This window comes from Pavona decussata, unplaced genomic scaffold, assembly GCF_977016875.1.
Source record: "Pavona decussata unplaced genomic scaffold, jaPavDecu1.1 SCAFFOLD_468, whole genome shotgun sequence".
NCBI lineage: Eukaryota > Metazoa > Cnidaria > Anthozoa > Scleractinia > Agariciidae > Pavona > Pavona decussata.
In genome coordinates, this window is record NW_028145806.1 from 668,321 (window position 1) to 684,011 (window position 15,691).

At 36.2% G+C, this 15,691-nt stretch overlaps 1 protein-coding gene across 1 annotated transcript; it reads right to left on the minus strand.

Annotated features, from left to right (window-relative positions):
• Positions 1-7,422: 7,422 nt before the first annotated feature.
• Positions 7,423-14,935, minus strand: LOC146450326 (uncharacterized). Its single transcript, XM_085100473.1, has 5 exons — positions 14,791-14,935; positions 13,026-13,114; positions 12,315-12,344; positions 11,928-11,969; positions 7,423-8,121 (listed from the first exon to the last, which is right to left on the minus strand). The coding sequence occupies exons 2-5, from the start codon at positions 13,102-13,104 to the stop codon at positions 7,667-7,669; spliced, it is 606 nt and encodes a 201-aa protein (XP_084956599.1). The 5' UTR covers positions 13,105-13,114; positions 14,791-14,935; the 3' UTR covers positions 7,423-7,666.
• Between the last annotated feature and the right edge of the window lie 756 nt (positions 14,936-15,691).

Here is a 15,691-nt window from a genome sequence, read left to right on the forward strand (position 1 = left end):
TTGTTTCTTTCAAGCTAGTAACTGTGATTCGAGCGTGCGTTGTAATGACGTTGTTTTGCTATTGCATTGAGTGTTGGCGGTGTGTACCGTATTCTGTAAACGTTCAATCTTCAGCTTCCCAGGTGGTATTTTTTCTAGTGTAATTTCTTCGACAGCGGAAATATTTTGATTCCAGTTTCTTGAATTAGTTAATAATTCAACTTGAAAGGGATTTTTTATAAGTTTGTACATTTTCCTTCATATAATAGTGTATTTTTAAGTTCTTCATCAAATTCCTTGAAGAAAGCTTAAACCGAAACGACGTGTTCTTTGAATACCGACAACAAATAACTAACCAGTCAACAAGGTTACATTTCAAATTTTCTCAGACGTTTCATTTGTTCTTTATTTGTACAAAGCCTATATTTTGAATATCTTGCTTTAAAAAAAAGCTTTAAAAAGGGATAAATGTTATGCTCTGATTATGATGTCAGGAAATATCATAAACAAACCTTTGAAATATACAATTCAGTTCTAGGGATTCATTCTTAAGGAAAGAGAAATACCCTTCAAAATACTTTAAAGATGGAATACAAGGTATCACATAGCAAAATTATTACCGTAGCGCGGGAATGTCCTTAGCTGTTGGTACTCAAAGAGTAAATTCTTTCATGTCTGTATCTTGTTGTGTCCTCTGTGTTAGTAACATCCTTCGTTTGTGCATTGTAATGATGTGTTGGTATTAATGTGAGCGTTGATGTTTTGCACTGTAACCCCATAAAAGACGTTTTGTTTTAATCATTAGGGAGTTTAAGCAGATACGACGAAGACGGCAACAAGAACGTCATAAAACAATAAGATTAAATGAAAAAAACAATGCCCTGCACGTGTGTTATAAATTTTTGTACATTTCTTGGTCATCCTCGGCAAACAACTACGTGAAATGACTAAATTTAAGGTTTCGTGGAGAATGTGAGCAAGCGACGGTGAATTTGTAATCCTCTATCTCAACTTGAACGTCGTTCCTACCAATTCTGTTCCCAAAAGTACAATAGATCGGCCACATTGTACGAGTTGAACGAATTGGAATGATCGCGATGAATGTAGCGCCAGTAACGCGAAAATATATTTTCAAGTGGCGTTTTCGTTGGCGTTGCCGTCGTGGTTGTCGTTCCCATTGATGAGAACACTCTCTCGGCAGCTTACCAGATTGAAATTTTAAAATTTTCTCTGGAGAAAGTTCTTTGCGGATGGATACATTTTGTTACCATGACTTGGCAATTTCATGTTTTGTCGGTTTGGCATAAAAACACGCAAATGATTTTATAGTATTGTTTAGCGAACATAAACGAACCGAGAAGGCATTTTGAGGCTACGACTATGTGATATATTTTTCTTTTGGGCATTGAAAAACGCAAATTATTTCTAACGAATGTTTGGTGTACCTATATTTTAACAATTTCATAAATCCATAGAACTGGCATAGATTAATCAGTTAATGATTTAACTCAAAGGCGGATTTTCAATTAGTTTGTAAATTTTTCTTCATATAATCATTTGTTTTTAAATTCTATATCACTTTCCATGAAGAAAGCCGAAGCATCATGTTCTTTGAGTACCGACGGAAAATTTTCAACCAGGCATGAAAAATCAGTTATACTTGAAGAGTCCACATGGTTACATTTCATATTTTCTCAGACGTTTCATTTGTTCTTTATCTGTAAAATTATGAATATATAGCCTATTGTTAAAATTTCTTTGTTTTAATCATTGATGTGAACACTCTTAAAGAAATTTCTTCGCAAATGGAAACATTTTCGTACCGTGACTTGGTAATTTCATGTTTAATCCGTTTTTGGCATAAAAACACGCTATTGCAAATGATTTTGTAGGATTGTTTAGCGAGCGTGAAGGAGCCGAGAAGCTACGACTATGTGACAGTTTTCTTCATCGCGCTTCTCAGGCAATGAAACACAACAATAAATTCTAGGAAAGTATTTGTGTTTCTAAAACGAGGGAGACGCTTTGGTATGAATTTCAATTCACTGTGACCTGTTTGATTCTTCAAGCAAGAAGCAGTATTCTTGTCGGCTGCTTCAAGTGATCAAATATGAACAGGCCTAGCCCATGACAAAAAGCTGGAAATGATCCCAAACTGATGAAGGGAAAATAATCTCCAACCAAGCTTCTTTAAAAGCTGAGAGCGAGATTCTTATCAGAAACAGGTTTTGTGCTGCATTTGGAACGTGCTTGGCAGTTGGTACCCAAAGAGTAAATTAGTTCATGTCTGTGTGTTTTGTCTTTGAAGCTATTAACTGTGATTCGAGCGTGCGTTGTCATGATGTTTTGCTATTGCAGTGAGTGTTAGCGGTTTGTACCGTAACCTGTGAACGTTCAATCTGCAGCTTCCAAGGTTTTTTTTTTCTACTGAAATTCCTTCGTGAACGGAAAAATTTGGTTACAGTGACTTGAATGAGTTAATAATTTAACTTGAAAGGGATTTTTTATTAGTTTGTACATTTTCTTTCATCTAATAGCGTATGTTAAAGTTTTTCATCACTTTAAAATTCCTTGAAGAAACGAAACGACTTGCATTGTTCTTTGAATACCGACATCGGATATCTAACCAGACAAAGAAACGTTTCTCTTTTATCTTCTTGAGTTAACATGGTTTCATTTCAAATTTTCTCAGACGTATTATTTGTTCTTTATCTGTACGTATGAATATAGCTTATTATTTAAATATCTTTTACTTTAAATTAAGGCTTAAAAAAGGAAACATGTTATGTTCTGATTATGATTTCAGGAAATGTCATGATACCTTCGAAACATACAATTTGGTATGGTTTCGTTCTTAAGAAAAGAGAAATACCCTTCAAAATACTTTAAAGATGGAATACAAGGTATCCCATAGCAAAATTCTTATTGGAGACCAGATTTTCGTAGCGCGGGAATGTCCTTAGCTGTTGGTACTCAAAAAGTAAATTTTTTCATTTCTGTGTCTTGTGCCCTTGGTGCTGGTAATGTCCTTCGTGTGTGCATTGTAATCATGTGTTGGTATTAAAGTAAGTGTTTATGTTTTGTACTGTAACCCCATAAAAGACGTTTTGTTTTAATCATTAGGGAGTTTAGGCAGATACCACGACGACGGCGACGAGAACGTCATAAAACAATAAGATTAAAGGATCAAAACAATGCTCTGCACCTGCGTTAAAAAATTTGGTACATTTCTTCGTCGTCCTTTGCAAAACAACTCGGTGAAATGACTAAATTTAAGGTTTTGTGGAGAATGTGAGCAAACGACGGCGAATTTTCAATCCTTTGTCTCAACTTGAACGTCGTTCCTACCAATTCTGTTCCAATAGTATGATAGATCAGCCACATTGTACAAGTTGAACGACTTGGAATAATCACGATGTAGTGCAAGTAACGCGAAGTTATATTTTCAAGTGACGTCATGGTTGTCGTTCCCATTGTTGTGAACACTCTCTCGGCAGCTTTCCAGATTGTAATTTTAAAATTTTCTCCAGAGAAAGTTCTTCGCGAATGGATACATTTGGTTTCCATGACTTGGTAATTTCATGTTTTGTCGGTTTGACATAAAAACACGCAAATGATTTTATCGTATTGTTTAGCGAACATAAACGCACCGAGAAGGCTCTTTGAGGCTACGACTATGTGATATTTTTCTTTTGGGCATTGAAACACGCAAATTAATTCTAACGTCTGTTTGGTTTGCCTATATTTTAACAAGAAACTCATCGCGTTTTAATAAATCCATAGAATTGGCATAATTTAATCAGTTATAATGATTTAACTTGAAGGCGGCTGATTCTCAATAAGTTTGTAAACTTTTCTTCATATAATCGTGTGTTTTTAAATTCTATATCACAGCGTACCGACAGAAAATTTCCAACCAGGAAAAAAATCTTTTTTACCTTCAAGAGCCCACATGGTTAAATTTCATATTTTCTTAGACGTTTTATTTGTTCTTTATCTGTACATATGAATATATCCTTTTATTAAAATCTCTTTGTTTTAATCATTTATGTGAACACTCTCTCGGCAGCTTTCCAGAGTGGTATTTTTCTCCAGAGACATTTCTTCGCAAATTGAAACATTTTTGTACCATGACTTAGTAATTTCATGTTTTATCAGTTTTTGGTAGACAAACACGCAAATGAAAGAGCCTGAAAGATCGGAGACGGTTTTTTTTAGCTACCGGACCATGTAAAATTTTCTTCTGCGTATCTTTCAGGCATCGAAACACGTTATGTGTGCAATGAAGCTCTTTTGGATTTTCAAAATCAATTTCCAATATCAAACCTTTAATTTCATCTGTGTATTTGGGTAAATCCAATTCATTATTTTTTTTTTTTCAGAGAGCCACTTGCCGATCTACCAGTTCAGGTAATACTTGTGACGTAGCCCACTCATACAAATTGTTTGCATCCAAATACGTTATATACTGGCCTTCTTCTCCTGGATTATAATTCTGTAATTCATGATTATGTATTTAGTATTCGCATTCGCACACCACCTCTAAAACCTTTTTTCAATGAATCGATACACGTCCATATCTGTTATTAATTCAAGTTTAACATCAGTCATTTTAAGCATTGCATATCAACTCAAACCAGGACTTGTGAAATAATGACGGCATGGATCAAGTTTGTAATACTGCATGCAAGTCTTCCCGAAGTTCTTGAATACATATGAGAGTAACAATATGTTACTTTTGAGGTATTAATCATGATATTCTCCAATATTTTAAATTTATTCAAATTAAATTTTTTCCAAACATTTTTTTGCAATTTAATTACATTTTTTATTTTCATCATGCCTAGGATTTTGGATTACAAATTTTATGCTTATCATTCTCTTTCGTCCATCTATATTACAATACGAATCGATTACATTAAATATTTTCATTGTTTTTTCAACAGTTTTGTTTGAACTTGTTTCAAAGCTGTTTCTTGTACAACATCGATAATGTTGTTTTTTATATGATATTTTCTGTGATAAACACTTTTCTTTTTTATCTTATGTATCTATTCGTAAAAATCAATATATTCTGATGCTATTGGAATACCGTGAACAACGCCACATCATTTACAAGCGTTTAATTTATCAAAAACAGCATTTTTTGGAACATTTGAATTCGTATTTCGTAGATGGATTTGAGATTTGTTTGTCGCAGAAGAGACTAAAAACTTTAGTTTTAGATAGCTCTTCATGAATGATTTGCTTACACATGCCTATTATATATAGAAAAAAATAAACTACCCACAAGTCAAATTAAAAAAATACGCTCACTCAACCAGAGTAGCATACTGAAAATGGCTCGTTCCGCGGATTTCGAAGAAAATAGCAAAAATATAGAGTTTTGAAAAATGGTGAAGAATATAGTATAATAAATGGCGTGTTTCAACCCTCAATTTAAATAAAATCAGACAAAAACACACAGATTTATCGGATTGAGAGTAGCCTAAATATATAAAAAAGATTGCTTTCGTCATAGCGCCATTCTCAGTGGTATAGGAGTTGGCGTGCTCAAGCGTATTTTCAAAGAAAATGCGCGAGAACTGCCAACTCCTATACTACTAAAAAACCCAGTTTGCTTAGAACGTTACTAAATTAACCCTAGATAGTTTTACAATAGATAATTGGAATGGACTGGCAATTTAGCTAAAAATTGTTTTTGAAAACCATTTGCTGGTAGCACGATGACGTACAGGGCCGTTTTTGCCCGTGCAGTTATCAAATTTTCTTGAATTTTATTGTTTCGTCCCTGTTTCCTAGATCGCATGCGGTGTTTGTGATCGCACTACACTGACAAGAAACCAAATAATTTAGCTTTGTACCAAACAAATCGATGGGTACTTTCTTTTCACCATGGCCAGAGAATATTATTCCTTCTACTTATTTTGTTCAATTGCTGTTAGCACTTATATCCTCACTGATTTTGTGATGTCCTCAGACTGAGGAGTTTAATTTTGAATTATTGGCATGATAAATACTCGGCACTTCTATTTTCCAAAACTGAAGAAGAAAGGCAGTGCACTCAGTAACAATTTTCTTCTGTTACTACTGTATAAAAGTGAAATGCTCAAAGAAGGTTTACTCCTGAGCGTGCTCCGTCACTTGTGAGCCCATCGTAAGTAACATTTTGAGTGATAAGGTCCGTTTACTGATAAACGAGAAATGTCTGGCATCCCGTTACGCCCCGCGATATTCTATAAAGAACACAGTTCAGGCGGCAGTGAAAAATATACTGGGAAATATGGTTTTGACTGAAGTTTTCCTGCCGGGCCAAATGGACTTGCGACTTTCGTTGACTGGGATCGGAACTACAACTGTGAATCTTTGAAGGTTGGCTCTGAGGAGAGGACAATTTTTTGGTAGACTTGGTAAATGTTAATCATAAAGTAATGTGTTTCCCTATGCGGAGGAATAACTTAAGACAATAACAGATCAATTCTAAAAAATCTCTCGTTGGGTACTGATGTTCGAATAAACGCTGCTATACAACCCAAGTTTTTAAGTTATTTAAGGACGGTGCCTACTAATACCGAAGTATTTTTGTGTGGCTTATGACTATGCGGGAAAAGCAGATCTTAGCAAGGCCTCTTGAAATCCAAAAAGAAAATTGGGGGGAACCACGCATTTTTCAGAGATAATTAAGCCATAATATCTCTAAAAAGCGCCAAAATATAAAGGAATATATGGGATTTTTTTCCTTAATTGAAGCTTAATTATCTCTGAAAAATGCATGGCTACCCCAAATTTTCTTTTGAGATACCAAAAGCACTTGCTAAGTTCTGCTTTCTCCGTATAGTTTTAAACCGCGCAAAATTATCCCTGTATTAGTGGGCACCACCCATAGGAAACCCGAGTATCTCGCGATGCGCAGAACGTATGCGCAGTAACAATAATAGGCACCGTCCTTAAGAACGGTGTCTACTTTTGCTACTACGCATACGTTCTGTGCATCTGGAGATACTCGGGTTTCCTATGAATGGTGCCTACTAATCAGTACAGGGATATTTTGGCCTGTTTAAAACTATGTGGGGAAAGCAGAACTTTGCAAGTGCTTTTGGTATCCAAAAAGAAAATTTGAGGTAACCATTTATTTTTCAGAGATAATAAAGCTTCAAAAAAAAAAAAAACACCGTACATTGCTTTGTATTTTATTGTTTTTTTTTAGAACAATTGTTGCTCAATTATCTCTAAAAACATAGCGTGGTTACCCCCAATTTTGTTTTTGGATTTCAATAGCCCTTGCTAAGATCTGCTTTTCCCGCATAGTCATAAACCGCGCAAAAATACTTCGGTATAAGTAGGCACGTAAAAAATCACACTTTAGTAGAAGCGCGTTGTGTGTAGCTCAGTAAGGATCTTTTATTGCCGGCGTGATGTAAGTCAAGCAATTAGAAAACAAAATTCCCTTTTCATGACCTCAGTTTATTGCTGTAGCAATTAATACAAAGTACAATAAACCCTTACACAAAGAAACCTCGATAATGCTCCCTCGTTTATGCGCCTTATTTTTTAACCTTATGCAAATTCAGTTACAAAACAGTTCAGGGAACTGTCTACTCTAGACCTTTCTTGATCTGCTTGCAAATGAAGCGTTATTTTCTCTAATTTTGTTAAAGCCCCATGCGTGTCGAGATGGGAAACCTCCTCAGACATAACGAGCATAAACATCGCAGCATACTTCTCCGTCGTTATCCGATGTGCTCCCCTGCGAAAAAGCTTCACCGTACCACAAGCATAACTCCTGGCCTGAGGTCACCGACAGAGGATCGGAGAAAACTGACAGAACAAGCTCCTTCGAGGAATCGTCGTATCCACTAAACTTGGACCACTTTTCTGCCGATGAGGTCATCAACTGGCTTGGCGGCAGAAGGACATCGCTAGAATTTGTTATGATCACATCGATCTGATCTTTCTTGTCAGAAACATCACAGCCCCAGTAAGACCAACTGTGTGCGGCGGGAGTGTGACAGGTCACATAACCGTACACGTGAACCAACTTCATGGCTGCCAAACTGCCACTTTTTGGAGCGTGGAACTTACCGCACGTACGATTTTTGGCGCTAAAACACACGGGAGTAGAACTGGCCTTTTTCCATGGATCTAAGAGTTGAACAAAGAAGATCTAGGTGATCATGCAGAGATCGTTATATACCGTACCCTTGTGCTTGTAGCTGATCAATATGATGATGAGGTTGCGCAAGGAAGGATTCTGGTTTAATTTTTTTAATGCAAAAGTGTGTGATTTAGGAAAGAAATAGAGAGATATAAATATTTTGTTTGGCATAACCATAAAGTTGTTAGCAGATTTTTCGGATATATTTTTAAGTGGATCGAAAAGTTTGATATTCTAAGGTTTCATCAATTTTATCAAAACTCGTCAATTGTCCCGCCTCTCCCTTCGCTTACCTGGCCTAAACAGTAGTTGTGAAAGAGTCGATGTGGCCCAACATTACAAACCCACTGAATAAAACCTGTATCAAGTTTAATCCCTCGAGTACTGGAACTGTGAGACCATGGGCTATAGGAAACATGGGTTTCGACTAAAGAAATGTTATATTTATCTCATATAAATTTGAATTACTCACTGTGAAGTAGTCTTTTGTCTTTTCTGGTCGTTTCTCCCTATTTATTTCTTTTAGAATAGCCCCAACAACTTGGCGTTGAATTCAGGATAGAGTCAAACCTCTATTAAGGGGTCACCCTCTATTCACGGACACTTATCAAATTCGTAAAAAGCATTCCCCTTATTTACTGTAAATTTGACCTCTATTAAGCGGTCACCTCTGTTAAACAGACGCGGTCGCCATTTAGAATTCTCAATTGGCTAATTTTATTGTATTTCACCTCCATTAAGCGGTCACGTAGTTAATTACAATGCGCCATTATTTTAGGATATTTTGGCACGATGATACGAAAATTAATGATGACGAGGATGTTATGTTATCTGCCCCAGCCGAAAAACAAGACAGAACAAATGAGGAAGAAGAAGAAGATGAGTTTGACCCAGAGCTCAAAAAGCCTGTCATAAAGACGGTACAAAAGGCAGAGGAAGTGGCCGAACAGCTGAAAGACTTAGCACAGTTTAACGGACTTGAAGAACTGTCGTTGGCCCTTAGCAAAGTGAGCGATTTGCTCCATCAAATCAAGTTACGCAGCCCTAAGTTGCAGACAACAATAACTGATGTTTTTACATCATGTTGAATACAAAACTTTATTAATGTGGTTTACAACAAAGGCGATTGCCTTTCAAACAACATTAGTACTGTATAAGCGCGAACTTCCTTGAATTACTTGATGCTTTTCTAATATTTTGTGTTACTGTTGTTGTGAACCGGTACAATATACTGTATACATCTTACAGCTTCATTTTTACCATATTTTATACTACATTTTGGGAAACCTCTATTAAGCGGTCAGTTGGCTCATTCCCAAGGGTGACCGCTTAATAGAGGTTTGACTGTAGCACCGCAAGCATTCGTAAAGTCTTGGTAACCGAGCGTCCGCGCAAGCGTTAACTCATAATCCCCCTTGGGTAGAAACCAAACTTGATCAATCGTGCAAAGGTCGTAAGAAGAAACTATCACCATCTTCATATAAGGAAGCAAAGGGTGCCCGCTCCTGGGGGTCTAAAAAGGCGCTGGAAGCCTGGTAACGAAGAGGTGTCGGGCAAAGTTCGGGAGCGAGAAAACTGGAAAGAAGATGGTTAAGAACCAAGTGCTACGAGTTCGAAATATGTGTTTAGTTAGAAGCTGTTTTCACCGGATTATTTCGTTGTTTGTTCTGAATACCATGCCATAAAGTGACTAACTAACTCCCTTCCAGGTTTGGAAAAAGTGTTATCGCTTTAATACGTATTCTCCAATTCATGATCAGCGCTCTAAAGACGGTTTAAGAAAGTGTTCGATTTAAACTGTTTTGTTTTGTTTACTATAGCGATTGTTGCAATATAACTTCCTATATCACTTTAAGCTTATTAGAAGTGTAAGTAATTTAAATGCCGTAATAGAACAACAAATTTATCCGATGCTGAAGCCATTTGCTCGAGCTCGCTCCAACTGGGAAGAGACTGAAATGCATTAAGTAATGTTTGTAAAAGTCCTGAATAAAATGCTATGAATGTAACCTTTTGCTTCGTTTGTCTTCTGACTTTCCATCAGTCATTGATTTCAATGTACAGTTGGGCTAAACTAAGGATATTTCAAAATCCCAACATATCAATCCAGTCACAGGTATGTTATTTCGACTCCTATGCCAAGGGGAGAGACATCTTTTTGTCATATTTTGCAACCAGAAGGGAGTGGAAAGAATTTGCTCTTGCTTTTACCAGCTGCCGACGAATTTGAAAAACAATGTCTTTTGTATTTTCATCTCAGTGATTGGCCAGTAGCTGAAACCTCCTAGCAATGTTTGAATCATTTCCCACCCAGTTACTTTTTTGTATTAACGCTCGCGCGCTTGGCGTCCGCGCCTGAGATTCGAATAGGAAGCTAGGTTACCAAGACTAAACGAATGATACAGGTGTATAGATCTGAATGATAATATATTTATAAATAAATAAGAGGAAACGACCAAAAAAGACAAAAGTCTACTTCATTGTGAGTAATTCAACTTGAGACAAATGTAATCCTTATTTAGTCGTAACCCATGTTTCTCATAGCCCATGGTGAAACTTATCAATTGGGCAAAACCGAACTTCTTTACGTTGCTGTTTATTGCGGCTGCAGAAAGTACCTTAAAATAATAATAATAATAATAATAATAATAATAATAATAATAATAATAATAATAATAATAATAATAATAATAATAACAATCTTTATACAGGGAGCCCACATCACGAAAGTAATATTCAGTGGGGCCCTGTAGATTAAGAGAAAAAAAAAACTACGTTATGTTTTAAAAACTTACAAATGATTTAAAACTTACAATTATTTAAAAGTAGAAAATACAAAGACATCAATAAGAAGTAAAATTCAGAAATAAGAATTAAAAACTAGCTAAAAACAAGCTCTTTGATACGTTGCTTAAAAATTAAAAAAGAAATAAAATACCGCGTATAAACTCTGGGTTATCAATTTGATGAAGTGTACGTTGAGGCTGGCTAAGCTTTGGCTAAAAGTAATCTTTAAAGCTTTTCTCGCTCATTGAATGACATTTCCTTCTCCCTGCTCTTCCTTTATTTCTTTCTTTCTTATACTTCTTACTTAGCAAAACGTCAACAAAATTAAAGACTTGAACTAGTAAACCATCAATTCTCTTTGTCTTTTGGCCTAAATAAACCAATAGAAATCAGGGCCCAGTTGTTTAAATCCCGATAAAGCAAATCCTGGATTAAGGTGAACTTTGATTCGAGTTAAATTACTAATCAATGAAGACTCTTCCAAAAGATTTTTGTTCCTCAGTTTTGACTTAGACTTAATGAGACTTAATGAGCGAGATGAAAACTTTGGTTGATTTTTAATCGGAGATTAGTGTTAATCGGCTTTCGAACATTCGGGCCCAGATAGCCTTATTGGTCTAAAAGACTAAAGAGCAAGACAACCTCCTTCCCAGGGCGTTTACCCAATTCTTTCAACTTCAGGGAAAAGGCCTAGAAACGAGCTTGCATCCAAGATTTCTGAATTTAAGTATCCTTTGTCAAATCCAGGCAAATTGTAGCTTGCTGCTTTTCTATCTTACATTTAATTAGCATATGCCTTCTGTATAGAAAGTTTAAATGTCTCCAATTTTCTTTGGGCCGCTATGTAGCTTTTAAACCCAGTCAGATAAAAATACATATTCCAAGTATTTAATTTCATTTGATCTTCATGCCGGCGCTTTTTTCCCACTTTGTTTTATTTCTTTATATATCAAGACCTTTGTCAATAAAACCTCGCAGTTAAGATTCAATGAAAACAATAACCAACCTTGCAGCTTTTTTTTCAGTTCCTCGTTTTCTTCCGTCAGATCTGCAATTTCAAATAAACATAATTTGGTTTGGTTTATTTTGTGTTATACGATCTCATTTTTACTTCAGTATCCTTGGGACCAGGAATATTTATCTCTCTGTCTGCTTTTTTTCTCAACTGGGATAATCTGGCCCTGTAAATTGAAGGGACAAACAGCTCGCTCGCTCGTTCGTTCATTCATTCATTCATTCTGTCTCTAAGGTAGCTATAACACAGAAAAGAAGCTGCATTGTTGAAATCCTTCCCCCCCCCCCCCCCCCGCCCACCTCTACCCCGTGCCACCGTCGGGATACGTTTTAATACCTTTAATACATGTACACTGAGCAAGATATCAACTTAACTTACCTCTAACATCGTTTTGGCATTGCTTCAGCTCTGATGAGAGAATGGCCAATTGTTTAAATGTCAGTTGAGAATTAAATGGCAGTATTTTAACTGATAAGTGGTAAACGTTGAGATGGCTTAACTTGGCCTGAGTAGGGTGTGAATTTTATTTCCAGTTTCCAATAAGAGAATAAGCTGCCAAAGATGATTGCTCGGAGCTCAACTTGTTAAAGTCGTGAGGTCGTAAGAAGGTGATAAGCAGTGTTCGTAAAGTCTGGAAAGAAATTGGTCGAAAATTCTTCGGAAAGCTTCGAGTACTACCCGAAACTATTTGGCTAATGAGGGAGATACTGTCGATAGGATACAAAACCGCGAAAACATGTGAGAAGTAAAAGTTTTCTGGGATGCAACATAACTAAATGTTAGCTGAAAATTGGCCGACATTCTCATTGCTGGCTGAGAAATGGCTCAAATTTTAACTGATAACTAAGAATCCATCACAAATACGAAGACTGTAAGGTCCACAGTGTCTTCTAAAGATATCGCCTATCCAAAATTAAGGAAGTAATTTCATTTTTTCTTATATAGAAAGAATGAAACGAAGAAAGAATTTAAAGAAAGAAAGAAAACATGAAAGAAATAAATTGGGGGGGGGGGGAGGGGGGGGAGGGAAAAAAAAGATGGAATTCAAAATAAATGAATAAGTTAAAGTTTGACATACACATAACTTACTTTTCTTGCAACCTGCTTCTGACATCATAATCATGGCAGTCAACAGAATAGTTGCAATCATAATGGGCAAGAACTTCATGATGAGATATCTAGATTGTACGAAGAAGAAGAGATAAATGAAACTCACTTGGTGCCGAAACAAGGGCAAAATTGGTAGCGATAAATTACTAGTGGAATGGTATTCTCACAGAACAGAATATTGCCACTTTTAACCCTATCAAAACCGGGGTTTTCCTTGTCTTTTGGGGCCCGGGCGGAGGGGGGGAGATTCGATCCCCCGCCATAACTTCTTAAGTATAAAAGCTATTAGATAGAACGTCCAAGGAGGGCCAACAATACCTCGTAAATTTGCAGGGGAAATAAAATTTTGTTTCCTAAAATGTTCCGCGACTGAGAACACAGGCGACACCATTGTATGTATTTTGTTTTACTGTTCTGGTCTGTCCCTGTTGGGTGGCCTTGATATAATAAACGCGATATTAAATTATCCGTCGTATATTTCTTGAAAACGTAACATCATTTAAACCAAATTATATATTGTCAGACAGTTCCGGGGTGACCAAGACAGCTTTTTTCTCTTTTTATTACCCGTATTTTGATATTATTGTTTTCATGTTGTCATCATTTATCATATTTTAACAAAGACAGAGTCAGTAATTACTGAAAATTGAAGCATGTTGAGGCCTCACAGGCCAAACTGTAAATTAGTTTTCTGTTTTATTTTGTTTATGCGCAAAAGATCTGTAATTAATTGTCAAAGCTTTAAAAGCAAATTGGTATTCGCTACTAACAATTTTCTGTGCGCATCTTTTAAAATGATTGAATTTAATTTTAAAGGGATAAAATGACGTGTTCAAATTAAAATTCTTAAGGTATCAGTATAGCTAAAATATCCGTGTTTATAAAGCGCTACTTTATGCAAGTGCTCGAAGGGAAAGTCCCATCAAATTATAAAATTATCTGAAATCTTGTTATTTTAGGAATTAAAATGTCTTGAAAATTACCAAGAAATAAAATGCATTATAGAAATAGCTAAAATCAGTGCTTCGTCTTAGGCGCGTAAATGCTTTCTCGCGGCACATGGACTTCAAAAATGGTGCTTGCAATTTCTCAGACGTGGCCTCGTTTTATTTGCTACACCCTTCTAAAGTTTAAAGTTAAAAAAGGCCGTTATTTTCAAACGGGAGCAAAATGAAAAACAAAAGATTCCGACACGGTTTTACGAAGAACTCTTCAAGAACATTCTTGCCAATTGCAACCAATTTGATCGCTGTATGCGCGTTACCGAAATGAAATGCTCATCCCTACATCTAGTTTTAATTTATCAAATAAAAGACTAAATAACCTTTCTTGGTTTGATTTGATTGAGAGTTATACTCCTCTTAAGTTGCAAATAAACCTACTCAATTGACAGATGGAGTTTACGGCAAACGACTCAATCTTTGATAGAAAGACAGACCTACAAAAACTGTAGAGAAAACCCGCCGTAGTCGATTCCAAGCGACAATTGTAGAATCTACTTTTCCGGGAAGGAACATGATCACGATACCATTTTCATCTAAAAGATCAACATTTTGACCGCTGAAAACTCATTTGTTATATTTATAATTCCTTTTCTTTCGACCTGTTACTTAAATCTGCCTGATGTTCTAAAATACTTGATTTGATTTACGACCAGAAATTTTCCATGTCATAGAAGTCATGAAGCAAAGCCGAATAGAGCCAATAAACGAGCTAAGCAATTTCTCACTTTCAAAGAACTTACCTCAATTCGGAGACAGATTTGCTTCCAAAGTCTTCTCGGCTTTTGCTGCGTCTTCAACAGGCTCTTTTTGAACCCAAGATGGTTGAAATACAAGTGTGTACTCATTTTATGATCTCCGGTAGCCATAGTTTCGAGCAGAGCATTCCATCTCATCACTGACATCACACACGGCCCGATCGTTGATTAAATATTGCTTCAGGCCAATTTAATACGAACAGAGCCTCGATGGTGGACAATCTTCTGTTACCAAGGGAAGTCGCCAAAAATAGCGAGACTTCACGACGCGACGTTTTTTAGCTATTATTTTTATATTATTAAATGGCCAAAGTAATTTAACTATCGAAGGCAGAATATAAAGTCCCAATAAACGAGCTAAGCAATTTCTCATTTTCAAGACCGGTGGACTTACTTTAATTCGGATACCAGGGCTCGAAATAATTTCCGGAGAGTCTCCGGACAAGATGACCGGCCAAATTCATTTTAGCTCGGTCATGTATCGTTTCTGGCCGGTCAAATTTATAACATAAATAATTTCTAAAACAGGGGCCCATGAAGCAAAACTGGTGTTATATATTTCCAAAAAAAGCCGTAATGCGTAGAGCTTATAGCACTTTAAAGCACTCATAGTCAACAATAAAAATAAATTACGGCGGCGAAATGAAAATAAGCTTATGTGCATTAGAATAAACTAACTAATAAATTAACTAATAAAAGTAAAAATATTTAAAGTTTTGTGACTGGAAGTACGTGAACCCAATGTCTGTTTCAATGCACGAATTGTAAACAACGGTTCAAGTTGCATTTCATCCAGGATTTCAGATCAAAGTTCCACAATACCCAGCGACTCGCTACATACTGGTAACAACTGAAACAACTAAATAACATGGAAATTTTTATTTAT